Source organism: Protopterus annectens, chromosome 11.part0, assembly GCF_019279795.1.
Source record: "Protopterus annectens isolate FY-2018-M chromosome 11.part0, PAN1.0, whole genome shotgun sequence".
In the NCBI taxonomy this organism is placed as follows: domain Eukaryota; kingdom Metazoa; phylum Chordata; order Ceratodontiformes; family Protopteridae; genus Protopterus; species Protopterus annectens.
Genome location: NC_056745.1, coordinates 55805977 through 55819800, shown reverse-complemented (window position 1 = coordinate 55819800; position 13824 = coordinate 55805977). Strand labels below are relative to the sequence as shown.

The 13824-nt window shown below is 38.9% G+C and overlaps 1 protein-coding gene across 5 annotated transcripts in view; it reads right to left on the bottom strand.

Annotated features, from left to right (window-relative positions):
* The window catches only part of PNPLA8 (patatin like phospholipase domain containing 8), a 365367-nt gene that overhangs the window by 241333 nt on the left and 110210 nt on the right, over window positions 1-13824 (bottom strand). For all 5 annotated transcript variants that reach the window (XM_044087422.1, XM_044087420.1, XM_044087423.1 and 2 more), the window contains one exon: window positions 11587-11758. In XM_044087422.1, the coding sequence (XP_043943357.1) occupies window positions 11587-11758 (172 nt within the window). The remainder of the gene's footprint in view (window positions 1-11586; window positions 11759-13824) is intronic.

Sequence of the window (13824 nt, the reverse complement as noted above, 5' to 3'; positions counted from 1 at the left end):
TAATAAATGCCACATCCCTCCCAACCTAGCAGCACATCTGATATAGCTATTCATGAGTTTTCCACCTGACTCTTTTAAGACCAAGTATGTGGGATTGTTCTGACACAAGTCAGGCTTCTAGGGTAAACCAAAGTATTTATACAAAGTTATGCAAATTTTAGACTCCTGGTCCTAATTATGGTGTTGATGAATATAGTTGCCTGGGATGGTGGTGGACCTGGGTTCAGATGAAAGCTTCCTGCTAGGGCAAGCCTCATACTGGTAAGATAAAGCTGTGTTAGTGGTTTTAAATAGTACTTGCATATTCACTCAGAGTTGTTCACTAAGATGTTGTTTCCTAGTACAGTGGATTAAGCTCTCTAAAAGTTGTACTAGGCTGGATGATGAGGAGTTGTGAAAGATGTGGTAAGAGTGTTAGTGTTTGACTACAATTTATTTGATGAATCTTAAGTAGGAAAGGTATCTGTTGGTTACTGTCCAGCTATAAAGACAAAATCTATAATAAAAAGAGATCATATATTACTTCTTTACAGCAGTGAAATAAGCAATCTTAAGATGTGGATAGTATGAGTAATTGTTTTAGCCACCGATATGTAATAAACATTAAAAGGGAGGATTCTAGTCCTTTAAAAAGAAAAAGATACAGGGAATGAATTGTGTAACTGCCAAGATAGACAGCAGGGAGTGAGAAGTCCCTGTTATCTCTTACAGTTGTAAGGGTATAGCTGTTGCTGATATTTATTTTATTTATTTAGTGCATTTGTTGACCAGGAAACTCCACTGGGCCAAGAAGAGCCCATTTTCAGTGGAGGCCCAGGGAGAAAAGCTCCACAGAATTATATAATTACAATTCAGCAGTAACACATACATAAGTAAAAGAAACAATCTCGATACATAGAATGAGTAAATGATAATTTGAGAAGAAAAAAACAGGACCTTGTCTTTGCAATAATTACATTAAAAAAGAATGTGAGTAAAAAAAGGACATAGTAATTGCATTAATTACATACAAAAAATTCCTACTATTTGTGATAGTTAAACTATGTAAAGTTTGGGAAGGAAGTTATGTGCTGGGAAATTATGGTGGAGTACAAACAGAAAAATCCTTAGCGATTTGCAACAGTTAAACTGCGATTATAGTAAGAGAAGGAATTCAGGTGTTGGGGTTGTTAGGTGGGGTACAGGGGCATAGCCAGTGAGAGGAAAAGTGTAGTTTGAGGGATTTTTTGAAGGAAGCAGGATTATTGATTGATCTGAGTGGGGGAGGGTGATTATTCCATAACTTGGAGACAGAATGAGAGTACAGCATTTGGCCAGCTGAGAGTTTGGGTTTCTGAATGGATAATAACATTTTGTTTTCAGACCTGAGATGGCGATTTGGGTAGTAAGTGGTCAGCATAGATGCGATGGAAGGGCAAGTTTCAGGTTGAAAGATTATCTTATGGACTGTAGTTAGTTGTATATAACTAAGGTGGTGAGAGGATTCAAGCCAGTTTAGTTTATGGAGAGATAAGCAGTGGTGGTTGGAATATTTTGCGCTGGTAGCAAATTTAGCCACTTTGTTGTAACAAATGTCTAACTTCTTTTTTACGGAGGATTGGAGGTTGGTGAGGATAGGGGCTCCATATAGAAGGGTAGGAAGTAGGAAGGATGAGGCCAAGGTTTTTTTTTTTTCAGGGAGACTGAGGAAATAGTTGTGCCTATATAAGGCACCCAGTTTTTGATATGTATTTTTGATGTTATTGTGGATGTGAAGGTCAAACGTTAACTTGTCATCAATGATGACCCCTAGCAGTTTGGTGCTAGGGACAACTTCAATGACAGTGTTATTTTGGGCACTTACGGAGAATTGAGTTTTGTTAATAGGGCTAGATTTTGTAGGGGTAAATAGTAATAATTTTGTTTTATTGGGGTTAAGGCCTAGGTGATTCTGGGACATCCAGTGCTCTGTGGAGGTAAATGCTTCTTGGGTAAGATGTTGTAGTTCTGTGACAGATTGTGAGGAGCAGATGATGGTAGAGTCATCAACATATTGGATGACTGTACTGTGTGTAAGAGTATTATGAAAGTTATTGACAAATATACTGAAGAGGAGGGGGCCCAGAATTGAGCCTTGAGGAACTCCTGTTTTAGCATTAATGAATGGGGAGGAGGAGTGCTGCCCCCTAGTGGATCGCTGCCTGTTGATGGGATAGTTGGTAAACCACTGTATGGTGGAGGGAGATAGGTTAAGGCTGGAGAGTTTAGTAATTAGGAGAGAGTGGGAGATTGTCAAATGCCTTAGATAAATCCAGAAAGAGAGCAGAGACTAAGGAGCCAGCATAGAGTGCTCTGTTTACTATGTCTAAGAAGGATATGAGGGCTGTGTTTGTGCTGTGTCCAGGTCTGAAACCGTGCTGAGTGGGGGAAAGCAATTGGTGTTTTACTAGATGCCTTGAGAGTTGGGAGTGGATGCATTTCTCTAATATTTTAGAGATGGGAGAAAGAATGGCAATGGGGTGGAATTTAGAGATGTCAGGGTTATTGCCTCCTTTGTGAAGAGGGATGACAAAAGCTTTCTTCCAGATATCTGGTACACATGACTCCTGAATGGACCTGTTTATGAGAATGCTGACTGGATAAGTGATGGAGGGGGCTGCCATTTTGAAATATTCTGCAGGTAAGTTGTCGGGCATTTGTGCAGGGTTTAGTCTGTAAAGGGGCTTCTGAATGGTGGATGTGGGATGGATGATAATGAGAATGTGGTTAGGGGGTTTGAAGGGTTAATGTGGTTAGGGGATTTGAAGGGTTAATATGGTTTGGGGATTTGAGGGGGTAAGATTTGGTGGTGTTCCTAATGGGTCTGTATTGGTGAGAGGGAAGGTAGTTGTAAGTTTGGTGATGGTATCTATAAAGTATGTGTTGAGGAGTGAGGCTAGTTCAGAGGAAGTTTTTTTTGGGGGTTTGGGCATGGGGTACTATTTGTTCCTGGGTGGAGGACGGTGTTAATTGCTCTCCAGAATTTTTGTGGATTTTGTTTAATGCTGGCCTTTGAAGGTTTGTATGTATTCTTCTTTGTTTTAACAACTAAGCATTTAGCCTGATTCCGAAGTCGTTTATATTTCATGAGATTCATGGGGGTTTTGGTTTTTTTGCCAAGTTTTCCAGGCTTTGTCTCTGGATGACAAGACTTGCTTTGTGTTCTCAGCTTGCCAGGAAGCATGTTTAACTTTGACTATTTTTAATCTGAGAGGAGCAAGACTATTTAGAGTCCTGAGGAATGTAGAGTTAAAGAAATCCACAGCTTCATTAAGAGGGAGGAATTTCAGTGGGCTCCAGTTTATTTTTTTCAGGATGTCATTGAGGGTGTTTGGGGAGTAGTGGGATAGCTCTCTGGTATATCTTAATTGGTGATTGTTAGGTATAGAGGTGGGCTTACGGGTTATGAATGCTGGAGCATGGTCACTAATGCTGGGAGGGAGAGTGCTTGAGGAAGACATTTTATCAGGATCAGAAACCAGGATCCAATCCAAGGTGGAGCCATTGTTTCCATTATTGCCAGGTCTGGTGATGTCAGAGATTAGCTGGAAGTAACTATGGAGGTGGATGTTTATAGAGGAGTTTTTATTGGTGATATCTAGCCAGTTGATGTTAACGTCACCTAGAATGATAATTTCATTTTTTATATTACTGCTAGTCCAGGCTAAAATGTCTTCAAGAACTGGAGCATTGTTGCCAGGGGGTATGTATATGACTATGATGCAAAGGCTTTTGCAGTTATTGAGTTTAAGGAAGGTAACTAGTAGGTCAACAGAGGGAATGGGTTTCGTATATGGAATAACAGTGTAGGTGCTTGGGAATGGTAAGGCGACACCTCCACCTTTTTTGTAGAGTCTGTCTGTTCTAAGGCAGGAGTAGTTTGGGGGTAAAAATTCCGAATCTTTGATATATGGTTTTAGCCATGTTTCTGTGATGGCAGTAAAGTCTGGTTTATGTTGACGTAACCATGCATGTAGTTGGGGAATTTTATTTCTGATGCTTTGAAGATTAATAGTGGTGATATTTAAAGGTTTGGAAGTGTGGAGAGAATTATGAGAAGGGAGAAGAGGGGCCTGGGTTAGGATGTATATCTCCACAGAGGACTAGGTTACAGACAGTACAGGCATTGCTAGGGAGGGGCTGTTTCTTGGTGGTGTTATAGTATATATGGAGATGGTAGCTGGAAGGGTTATAGTTTGTGCAGAGCAGGGTGAATTTCCTTTGTAGAATTAAGTCCATTTGGTACAAACTAGAACAGATAGCGGTATAGCTGGGGACCGTTTAAAAAAACAAAAAAAAAACAATAAGGAGAAAGTCACTTTTAGGTTTAGCCTGGTTAGTTAGCTATTCATAGTTTTTCAATCATAAAATAATAGCCTTAACTAAATTTGGATAGCAAACATTTTAAGGGTAGACTTTTCATTGGTCAAACTTATCTTAGTATTGTAAGCAGATAAGTATATGTAGCTTTTTTAAAGTTTCAAGCTTATTTTAATTTAGAATTCTAGGTGAACTTAAGTTCGGTAGCTTAGACTAGACTACCATCTAGTGGAGAAAATTGAGAAGAACACGTCCTGGCACAGAGAGTTTGAAATTGAGAAGTTAATAAAAAAGTTTAAAGTCTGGGTTAAGGGCCGGTCCATGTGGTGTGCTAGCTAACATTAGAGGTACAATGACTAATTCAGTATAGTAGATCTTAGCACAGTACACAAGTAATTATAAACCTACTCTTCTTTTAGTGAAGAAACGTGGACACCCTTGTAGACTTCAGGGGGACTGGCACTAGTTATCCTCACTGGAGAGGTCACAGGACTCTGGACAATGTTTGTTCAGGGGAGAGTCCTTTTCATAAGGAATAGCTGTTTTTGCAGCAAGCACGGACAGCAGTGATATGATCAGCTATAAAACTGTAGTTGTTCTCATAAATAAATATATACATATACATACACTCACACACAGCAAAACACAGTGTGATATGTTCCATCTACTGTCTAGAGATGATAAACAGAGCAATTTTATGGAACACAGAGATAAGACTTCTTGCTGCCCTACAGAGCTGTGAAGGAAAGGTAGAACTATGAAGAAGAGGGAGAAAGAATGAAGTGCCTGCTTCCACTAAAAGCATAGAAGAAATGTAGTTAAGTAGCAGAATATAAAGGAGGTACAGGTAGCTCTAGCTGCCACCAACACAGGTGAGAAAAATATAGTTAAGTGGAAAGAGAGACACTACTATTCCTAGCAAGAGCTGAAGCTAAAATGCAGTTTAAGGCAAAAGAGGCCCTCTTGCTGCCACTTTGATCTGTGTAAAGTTGAAGAGAGTTAGTAGCTCCTTCTGGCACCAGGAGCTGAGAAGGGATTGGAATTAAGTGGAAAAGATTATTGGAGTAACTTTGCTACCACCTACAGTTGTGAAAGAAATGTAGTTAAGCTGGAAAGATAACGAGAGTATTGAGAGTATTATCCACTGCTAATCAAAACTTGGGATGGAACACATAGCGCAGACAACATGATGAAGAAAGCAACCTAATCAAAACTTGGGATGGAATACGTAGCGCAGACAACATGATGAAGAAAGCAACCTAATCAAAACTTGGGATGGAATACATAGCGCAGACAACATGATGAAGAAAGCAACCTAATCAAAACTTGGGATGGAACACGTAGCGCAGACAACATGATGAAGAAAGCAACCTAATCAAAACTTGGGATGGAATACGTAGCGCAGACAACATGATGAAGAAAGCAACCTAATCAAAACTTGGGATGGAACACGTAGCGCAGACAACATGATGAAGAAAGCAACCTAATCAAAACTTGGGATGGAACACGTAGCGCAGACAACATGATGAAGAAAGCAACCTAATCAAAACTTGGGATGGAACACGTAGCGCAGACAACATGATGAAGAAAGCAACCAAATCAAAACTTGGGATGGAACATGTAGCGCAGACAACATGATGAAGAAAGCAACCTAATCAAAACTTGGGATGGAACACATAGCGCAGACAACATGATGAAGAAAGCAACCTAATCAAAACTTGGGATGGAACACATAGCGCAGACAACATGATGAAGAAAGCAACCTAATCAAAACTTGGGATGGAACACGTAGCGCAGACAACATGATGAAGAAAGCAACTCCTGTTGCCAAAAGAACTGCACAAAAAGCAGTCTAGTAAAAAATGTAAGTTATGGTTTTGCTGCCACCAACAGCTATGAAGGAATCACATTTAACGGATGGGAGAAATGAAGGGATTGCTCTTAATAAATGCACATATGTACCTTTTCCCCCAAAAAGTAAGGGACATGAAAAGAAAATTCAGAGAATTTTAAGAGGTAAATTCAATGTCTGCAAAGATAACACAGTAAACATGAAGATGTCCATTACAAATAACTTCCTCCCTGGAGGACAGGATGCCAGTTTTTGAGGGGGTTATAGACTTCTTTAGAGACTATGCTTAGACAATGGTATCTGCTTTGGCAATTTACTTCCAAATGGAACATACCCTAGGGGTCAGACTATAGGTGCCAGGGCACTGTATCTGGGTTCTCCCAAACTACCCTATAAAGCACCCTTAAAGACATTCACCACCTAGGAAAACTATGGGGTGAATCCAGCAGTCTTCTGCAGTCTATGATGGAGGCAGGACATGGGATCAGACGAAAAGCCATTTTTCTGCTGCATTATGTAAAAATAATTGAATACAGAATTTGCTGGAGGGGAAGTGACTTAGCTTCCTCTCCATCATCCACATATTTTGTGTGAAAGTTCAAAGGGATTCAATGTACTTAATATCTGGTAAAGCCTTTTGGGGTCTTTTGATAGGGGTTCCAAGTCTAAGGAAGTACTGGATGGGGGGACTACAGGGTGCTAAAGGAGCCGTTCCTTACATGCTTGGATTTCCTGTGCCTACCCAACCACCACCCTATCCTAGTCTTCTGACCCAACTCGCCACCAAGCAGTGGTATCTAGAAAATCATGATGCTGTGAAAGGAGTAAAAAAGTACTGACAAACGATAACATCTCGTTTGATGCTGGACTAGCAGCCTCAGGACCATTTTCATGTAGGTCAAGACATTACTGAGGTATTGGCTAACTTCTATGGCCCACAGACCAGACTGCACAGATTTCCCATCCTTTTGGATACCATGGAATATTACCATTCTACCTACAGGGACCTTTCAGAGACTTAGAGAAAACATGGCGGGTGTATGACAGTCATCCACAAGTAGAATACTCGAGACATTCCTGATAAACGTCTGGTACGTGTGGAAGAGACATTCCTGATAAACATCTGGTACGTGTGGAAGAGACATTCCTGATAAACGTCTGGTACGTGTGGAAGACACATTCCTGATAAATGGCTGGTAAGTGTAGATGAACGCAAATCTTCCCCCAGCACAACAAGGGAGATAACCACCACCACTTGTAGCATTTATGATATTCCTCAACCACCACCACTTGTAGCATTTATGATACTCCTCATCTCTTCAAAGTGCTGAACACCATCAACTGCATACATGAAACAATAAATGAATTGGTGTCTGCAGACAGTGATACATCAGTAGCAAGGTTGACCATTCTATCAACTGCCAGGTAGTGTGTGATACAGGGGCTGATTAACATTGTGTCAGCACAGCACCCTGGCAGTGCCCATGACTACCACATACAGCATAAAAGTCACACATATTGCCGCTTCCTGCAGACAGACATGCCAGAGGGTCACCTAGTACACAAGTGTTGGGACACAGGTACAAATACAAATGTATAACCACAGACGGTATGTATACATATCTCTCTCCCTGCGTGTCCCCTCTACTGTGTGCCAGCTAATGCAGGATGCCTGCAGGATACCCAGTGGAGCTATAGCTGATGAAGCCTTAGCCCAAGTAGGAATCATAGCCAGGGACTGCAAAATCGCATCACAAATCTTGAAGTATGGACATGTCATCAGCCTCCTGGAATTCCTCCTCTTGGAAACACTTCTTGCGTTTCTTCACTGGAGCACGCATGGACATGGACAAATTATTTGATGTTACGGCAACTATGAAGAAAGCATACAGGCCTTTTCTGGATCAAACAGTTCTGGAGGGGTTATTCTCCTCACTTAGTGGTGTTCTGGCTAAATCTTGAGCAATGGGAACAAGAAGAGATTTTGTGCAAATTCACTAAATAGAATAAACACTGACTGGGAAAGTCTTCATGCAGGATTTGATTTCTACAAATAATGCAGTTATTAACTTTGTGTATCAGGGTTACTATAGTTATTAGAATTTTAAGTCTTCACAAGCTACTAACATGTACTCAAATATTTTACATGATTTTACACTCAGTGGGATGCTTAGCTGTACCCTTGAAGCCAGGTGGAACTGACCAATTGACTTTGTGTATTACTTCGTACAAGAAACAAACTCATACTGTGGCAGAAAAGAACAAAAGATTGTGCAAGCACAGATCCCTCTTATACCACACGTGCTGAGGTCCAGGTGGAATGGCATCTACCCGGCCTGAATTATGAAATGTGAAAAGTTCTGGAAACTGGGCCAGATATCAGGTCTTCTGCAGTAGAAATCTCAAGTATTACAGTACTGCAAAACTGACCAATATAATGAATATAAGTATCTAGTAATGTATCCATGTCTGCAGATACACTCCATAGAGACTTGAATAATGCTGGAAATGCATTATCCTAGATGTTGTCCTTTCTTGGACACTTTGTGAGGAATTGGTTTAAAGTTTAACTTGAAATAAGTACAGAAGTTTAGTAATAGCCACAAAAGCAACATGCAGCTTTGCTAATAACATTAAATGACAATCAGCAAATGGCTGAATGTTAATAACTTATGGTGATAGTCTCTTAGATTTGATAACATCACAACTTAAAGGTGAAAGAAAAGAAGCCATACTTACTATACATCACAGGACGCAGGAAGGTTGGAATACACAAAATATGTTACTAAACCCTGTGCTGCCCCTGTAAATCTTTATTTGTGAAAGGATTCTATAATGTCTAATATCAAACAGGTTACTTACAGAGTGGGCAACCTAAACTCAAGTAGGAGAAAATTCATATCTCCTAGCTCCAATAACAGGGAGATCAGCTATCAAAGGTCCCAAGTTTATTCATGAATGGACCCAAGGTTTACCTGTCTTACATATACACCCATGCTACAGGAAATTACAGTAGTTAAGCCTATGGATTTCTCTTTTGCCACTTACAGACAGCATACTTCACTGTGCTAGAAATGTTGTCAACTTCTACATAAAGCAAAAGATATTAAAGAGCCATCAGGTGGCACTGAGTGTCTGTATAAAAAGGCATTCTGTAAACCCAATAGTCAGTAAAGGGCATCCCTAAAGTGCAACATATGGGTAAGCAGTAAAGGGCACCCCTAAAGTGCAACATATGGGTAAGCAGTGAAGGGCACCCCTAAAGTGTAACATATGGGTAAGCAGTGAAGGGCACCCCTAAAGTGTAACATATGGGTAAGCAGAGAAGGACACCCCTAAAGTGTAACATATGGGTAAGAAGTGAAGGACACCCCTAAAGTGTAACATATGGGTAATCCACTCACCTCTACAGTATGAAGTCTCAGCTGGCAAAATGGCACCTTTTATCTGCACTAAATCAGTATGATTATTCTTTAACTAAAATGCTACTGACAATAACGTATGGAGGCAGATGACACTTCTTGACTTGTCACTTACACTCAAGAAAAAAGTACAATCTAATACAATTCTGCTACAAGGACGGTAACAATTTGAAATGCTGAGACTCACGTGAGCAAGTTCCGAAATACTGAGACTGAATGGCTGAAGAAACAGATTTGTATATACCAAGTATGAGATGGCCATTTCACAGAATATTCCCTATTCTCCAAAGTATGGCAATTTCAAAGTTTTTTATACAAGTCTGGGGGGGACTGTCCCCATATAAGGGGGTGCTAGAGGACTTGCTTCCCCCGAAATAAAAATGTTTAAAGGAGAAGAGTGAAGTTTTTTATTTTTGGGGGGGGGGGCTGTTTCCCACATCAAGAGAAGAGTGATGTTTGAGAGTTGCTCTTCTACTGGAGTTTCGTTTTGTTTTTGTTTTATTTTTTTTTTTTTTTAGTCTGTCAGTACTTGGTGTTACGAGTGATGGCATTTCAATAGAGCGCCCACAAGGACAGTGGATACCACAGCTGCCAGTCAACAGAATTTGAAATTTATGTTTCTGGATGACTGTGTACCTTCAGGATACACTACAGGCTTAAGTACCCTCTCGTTAACCTTCCTCATCTTCCTCATTAAATGACAAAGATAAGTGGAACTAGTACATGCATTCTGAATAAGGCATAACAACACTGACCAGTTTTAAACATGATAATGAAATCTCCCATATGGTGACAAGCTACAGAAAAAAAATTCAAACCTACAAATGTACACGTGAAGAAAACACATTATAAAATAATAAAAATATAACATGGAAGTCTAAGGAATGACTCTTAAAATGTACCTAAATGAACAGAAGCATGTGTCTGCACAATTATGTAAAAGGAATATATATATATATTGCATTACACTATGTATTTTTTAAGGTTTCCCTCAATTTGAATTGTTTAAGGATTGGGTGAGTAACTAAGAAAGCAACAGTGACAAGTTCAGAGGAGATACAGTTTTAAGCATCTCTAAAGCAGGCAATAAACTGACTACATTACAACAGAAAAATATTATACACCAAAAACATGTTTATCAATGTTCCTCCTAGAAAGACTATACTAAAAGAACTAAAATAGAATAAGAAAGTAGTTATAGACTGCCACTGGAAATCTCTGAAAATGTCGAGCTGAAATGAGCAGCAAGAATAAATGGTGCATCACATGCAGGATGACTTCTATACCCGCAGTTCCCAATCACTGCTTACCAAACACAGGTAAGGCAGTCTGCTGTAAAAGAAGGGGATGGAATTAGGCTACGAAACATGAACATGTGCAGGACTGACAACAGGAAGGTACACCTAGTACTTATAAGTAGTGACACACATTTAACCAGAAGTTACAAATAGTGCAAAGAAACTTCATGAAGTAACGTCTATCATATCTTTCTGTAAACTGTAACAATACACGGTAACATACTTTTCAACTACCCAGATTTTTGCAGAATGTTTAGCTTTTTACAGCACATTTGTGTTCTGTTCCTCATAAAGTTTGACGTTTTCTGGCAAATCTTTGAGGACAGAATTCACTAAATAATGACAAACATTCGAGTTTCCGACTTCATATCGTTCACAAATATATGCTAATGCAAAACATACTATTTTAGCAACTTTCTAAGTCTATAATGTGCTATTGATTTTTAGGCTTTTGTCTCCTCACTAATTTTAGCATTGTCTAGATTTGTTGTACTAAGAGATATGCACCGTCATCACACTGGTTTCACCCAATAACACTTCCTGTGACTTTCATACTTGTTTTGTAACTATTACTTAATTGATTACTACTGTTCACTGCTACAACCAAGTCTGCTGCACAATCTACACTGACTACATTGGTTGAGACTGCAGCACAAAGGACTACAAAATCACTCACCTGAGAATCTTTTCCCAGATTTCAGTGTCATAAAATGCGTGGCTCCAACCCATTTTTACAGTTCCTAAAATAACATTCTGTTTAAAAACATCAGAGCCCAGTTTGCGATACAACTCTTCACACTCATCAAGTGGTAAATGGAAGAGTCCCAGCATAAAAGCTAATACGGCACCTGTAGGGAAGACGAACAAACATTACAACATGTAATTCAGTAAAAAAAAAAATCATGCAATATAAAAGAACACACTATTTCACCATAACAGCAGATCTATAAAAGAAAGACACTAAAGAGATGAAACACTACCAGCAACTATATCCTCAAATAAAGTTTACTAGTTAGTTAGCAGCCCAAAGCTGAGCCACTGTTTATAATGGTGTTATGCACCTGATGGATAGTCATACAGGTCTACACCAATTCGTCCACTAAACATGCATCTTTAAATACCAAGATTTAAAGCTGTAGTGGTCTACAGACTTATAAATAAAACCTAAAGGATGAGTGGCAAAATGGAGAGCAAAGCATAGAAAATGGTTAATGACACAAATGTTTCTAAAGATACATTAACATCTTACATATTGAGCTATTTATAGGTTCACAGGAAAGAAATAGGCTAGCTGCCCTTGAGAGACATTGTAAGCCTAAACAATTTCTCTTTTTGTGCTCACATTTAGTTACAGCAGATATTGGCCTTGCCCATCCCATACTCAATAAAAATACATTACCCCTAATGAAAATAACTGGGATCATATGACAGATAATTTGAGGCGACCTATGCATGGGGATAAAGCATTTAGGAGCCGTCTCTGTCCATTACTAGAACAGGGAGCAATCCTGGGGTAAATTTTCTGCTTACGATCCATAGATCCAAGTTGCGCTTGAACATGGACACAGATGAATATTACAGCATGAAATTCAGCAAACAATCATGCAATTTAAAAGGACATGATATTTCACCATAACAGCTGATCTATAGAAGAAAGACACTTTGTTTTCTGTAGATAGGGAGTCTGTTCCAGAGCAGTGTCATCCTCTTCAAGACATATCTATCCCTCCAAACCATTCTGTTGATGTTGTAGAAGAGATTTAGATTTTATTTATGTATCTGATGTTTGTTAACCACGATAGTCCAACTGCGCACAAGCCCATTTTCATCACATGCCGGAAGGGGGGGGGCAACATGTACAAAAGTAAGGACTAGAGAAATAATTTTAAAGCTTATAGCATAATGTGGTGGTGGTGCTGCGGTAGTGTTGTCGCCTCACAGTTAGACGTTGCCCGTTAGATTATCAGTTAGAGCGTCTTCTGTGTGGCGACATGCTTGAATAGGCGTTCCTTCGTTGAAGGTTGTGCGTTAGGCCCGGCAAGCCAGCACGGTAAAAATCTACTGCCAATCATTAGCGGACCGGAGTTCCGCTGTGGCGACCCCTAACCGGGAAAAGCCAAAAGACACAAAACATATAGAAATAGCATAACAAAATAACTTGTAAACAAGGACATTACAGCAAAAGGAGCACAAACTGAACATAAGAAGATAGTGTTCATAATACATTACTGTGTTAAACAATACATCAAAAGACAGTGTCAATAATACATTCCTGTGTTAAACAATACATCAAAAGACAGTGTCAATAATACATTACTGTATACATCAAAAGATAGTGTTAAAATTACATTACTGTGTTAAACAATACATCAAAAGATAGTGTTAATAATACATTATTGTGTTAAACAATACATCAAAAGATAGTGTTAATAATGCATTACTGTGTTAAACAATACATCAAAAGATAGTGTCAATAACATATTACTGTGTTAAGCAATACATCAAGACAGTGTTAATAATACATTACTGTGTTAAACAATACATCAAAAGATAGTGTCAATAATACATTACTGTGTTAAACAATACATCAAAAGATAGTGTCAGTAATACATTACTGTGTTAAACAATACATCAAAAGATAGTGTTAATAATACATTACTGTGTTAAACTACATCAAGATAGTGTCAATAACACATTATTGTGTTAAACAATACATCAAAAGACAGTGTTAATAATACATTACTGTGTTAAACAATACATCAAAAGATAGTGTTAATACATTACTGTGTTAAACTACATCAAGATAGTGTCAATAACACATTACTGTGTTAAACAATACATCAAAAGACAGTGTTAATAATACATTACTGTGTTAAACAATACATCAAAAGATAGTGTCAATAATACATTACTG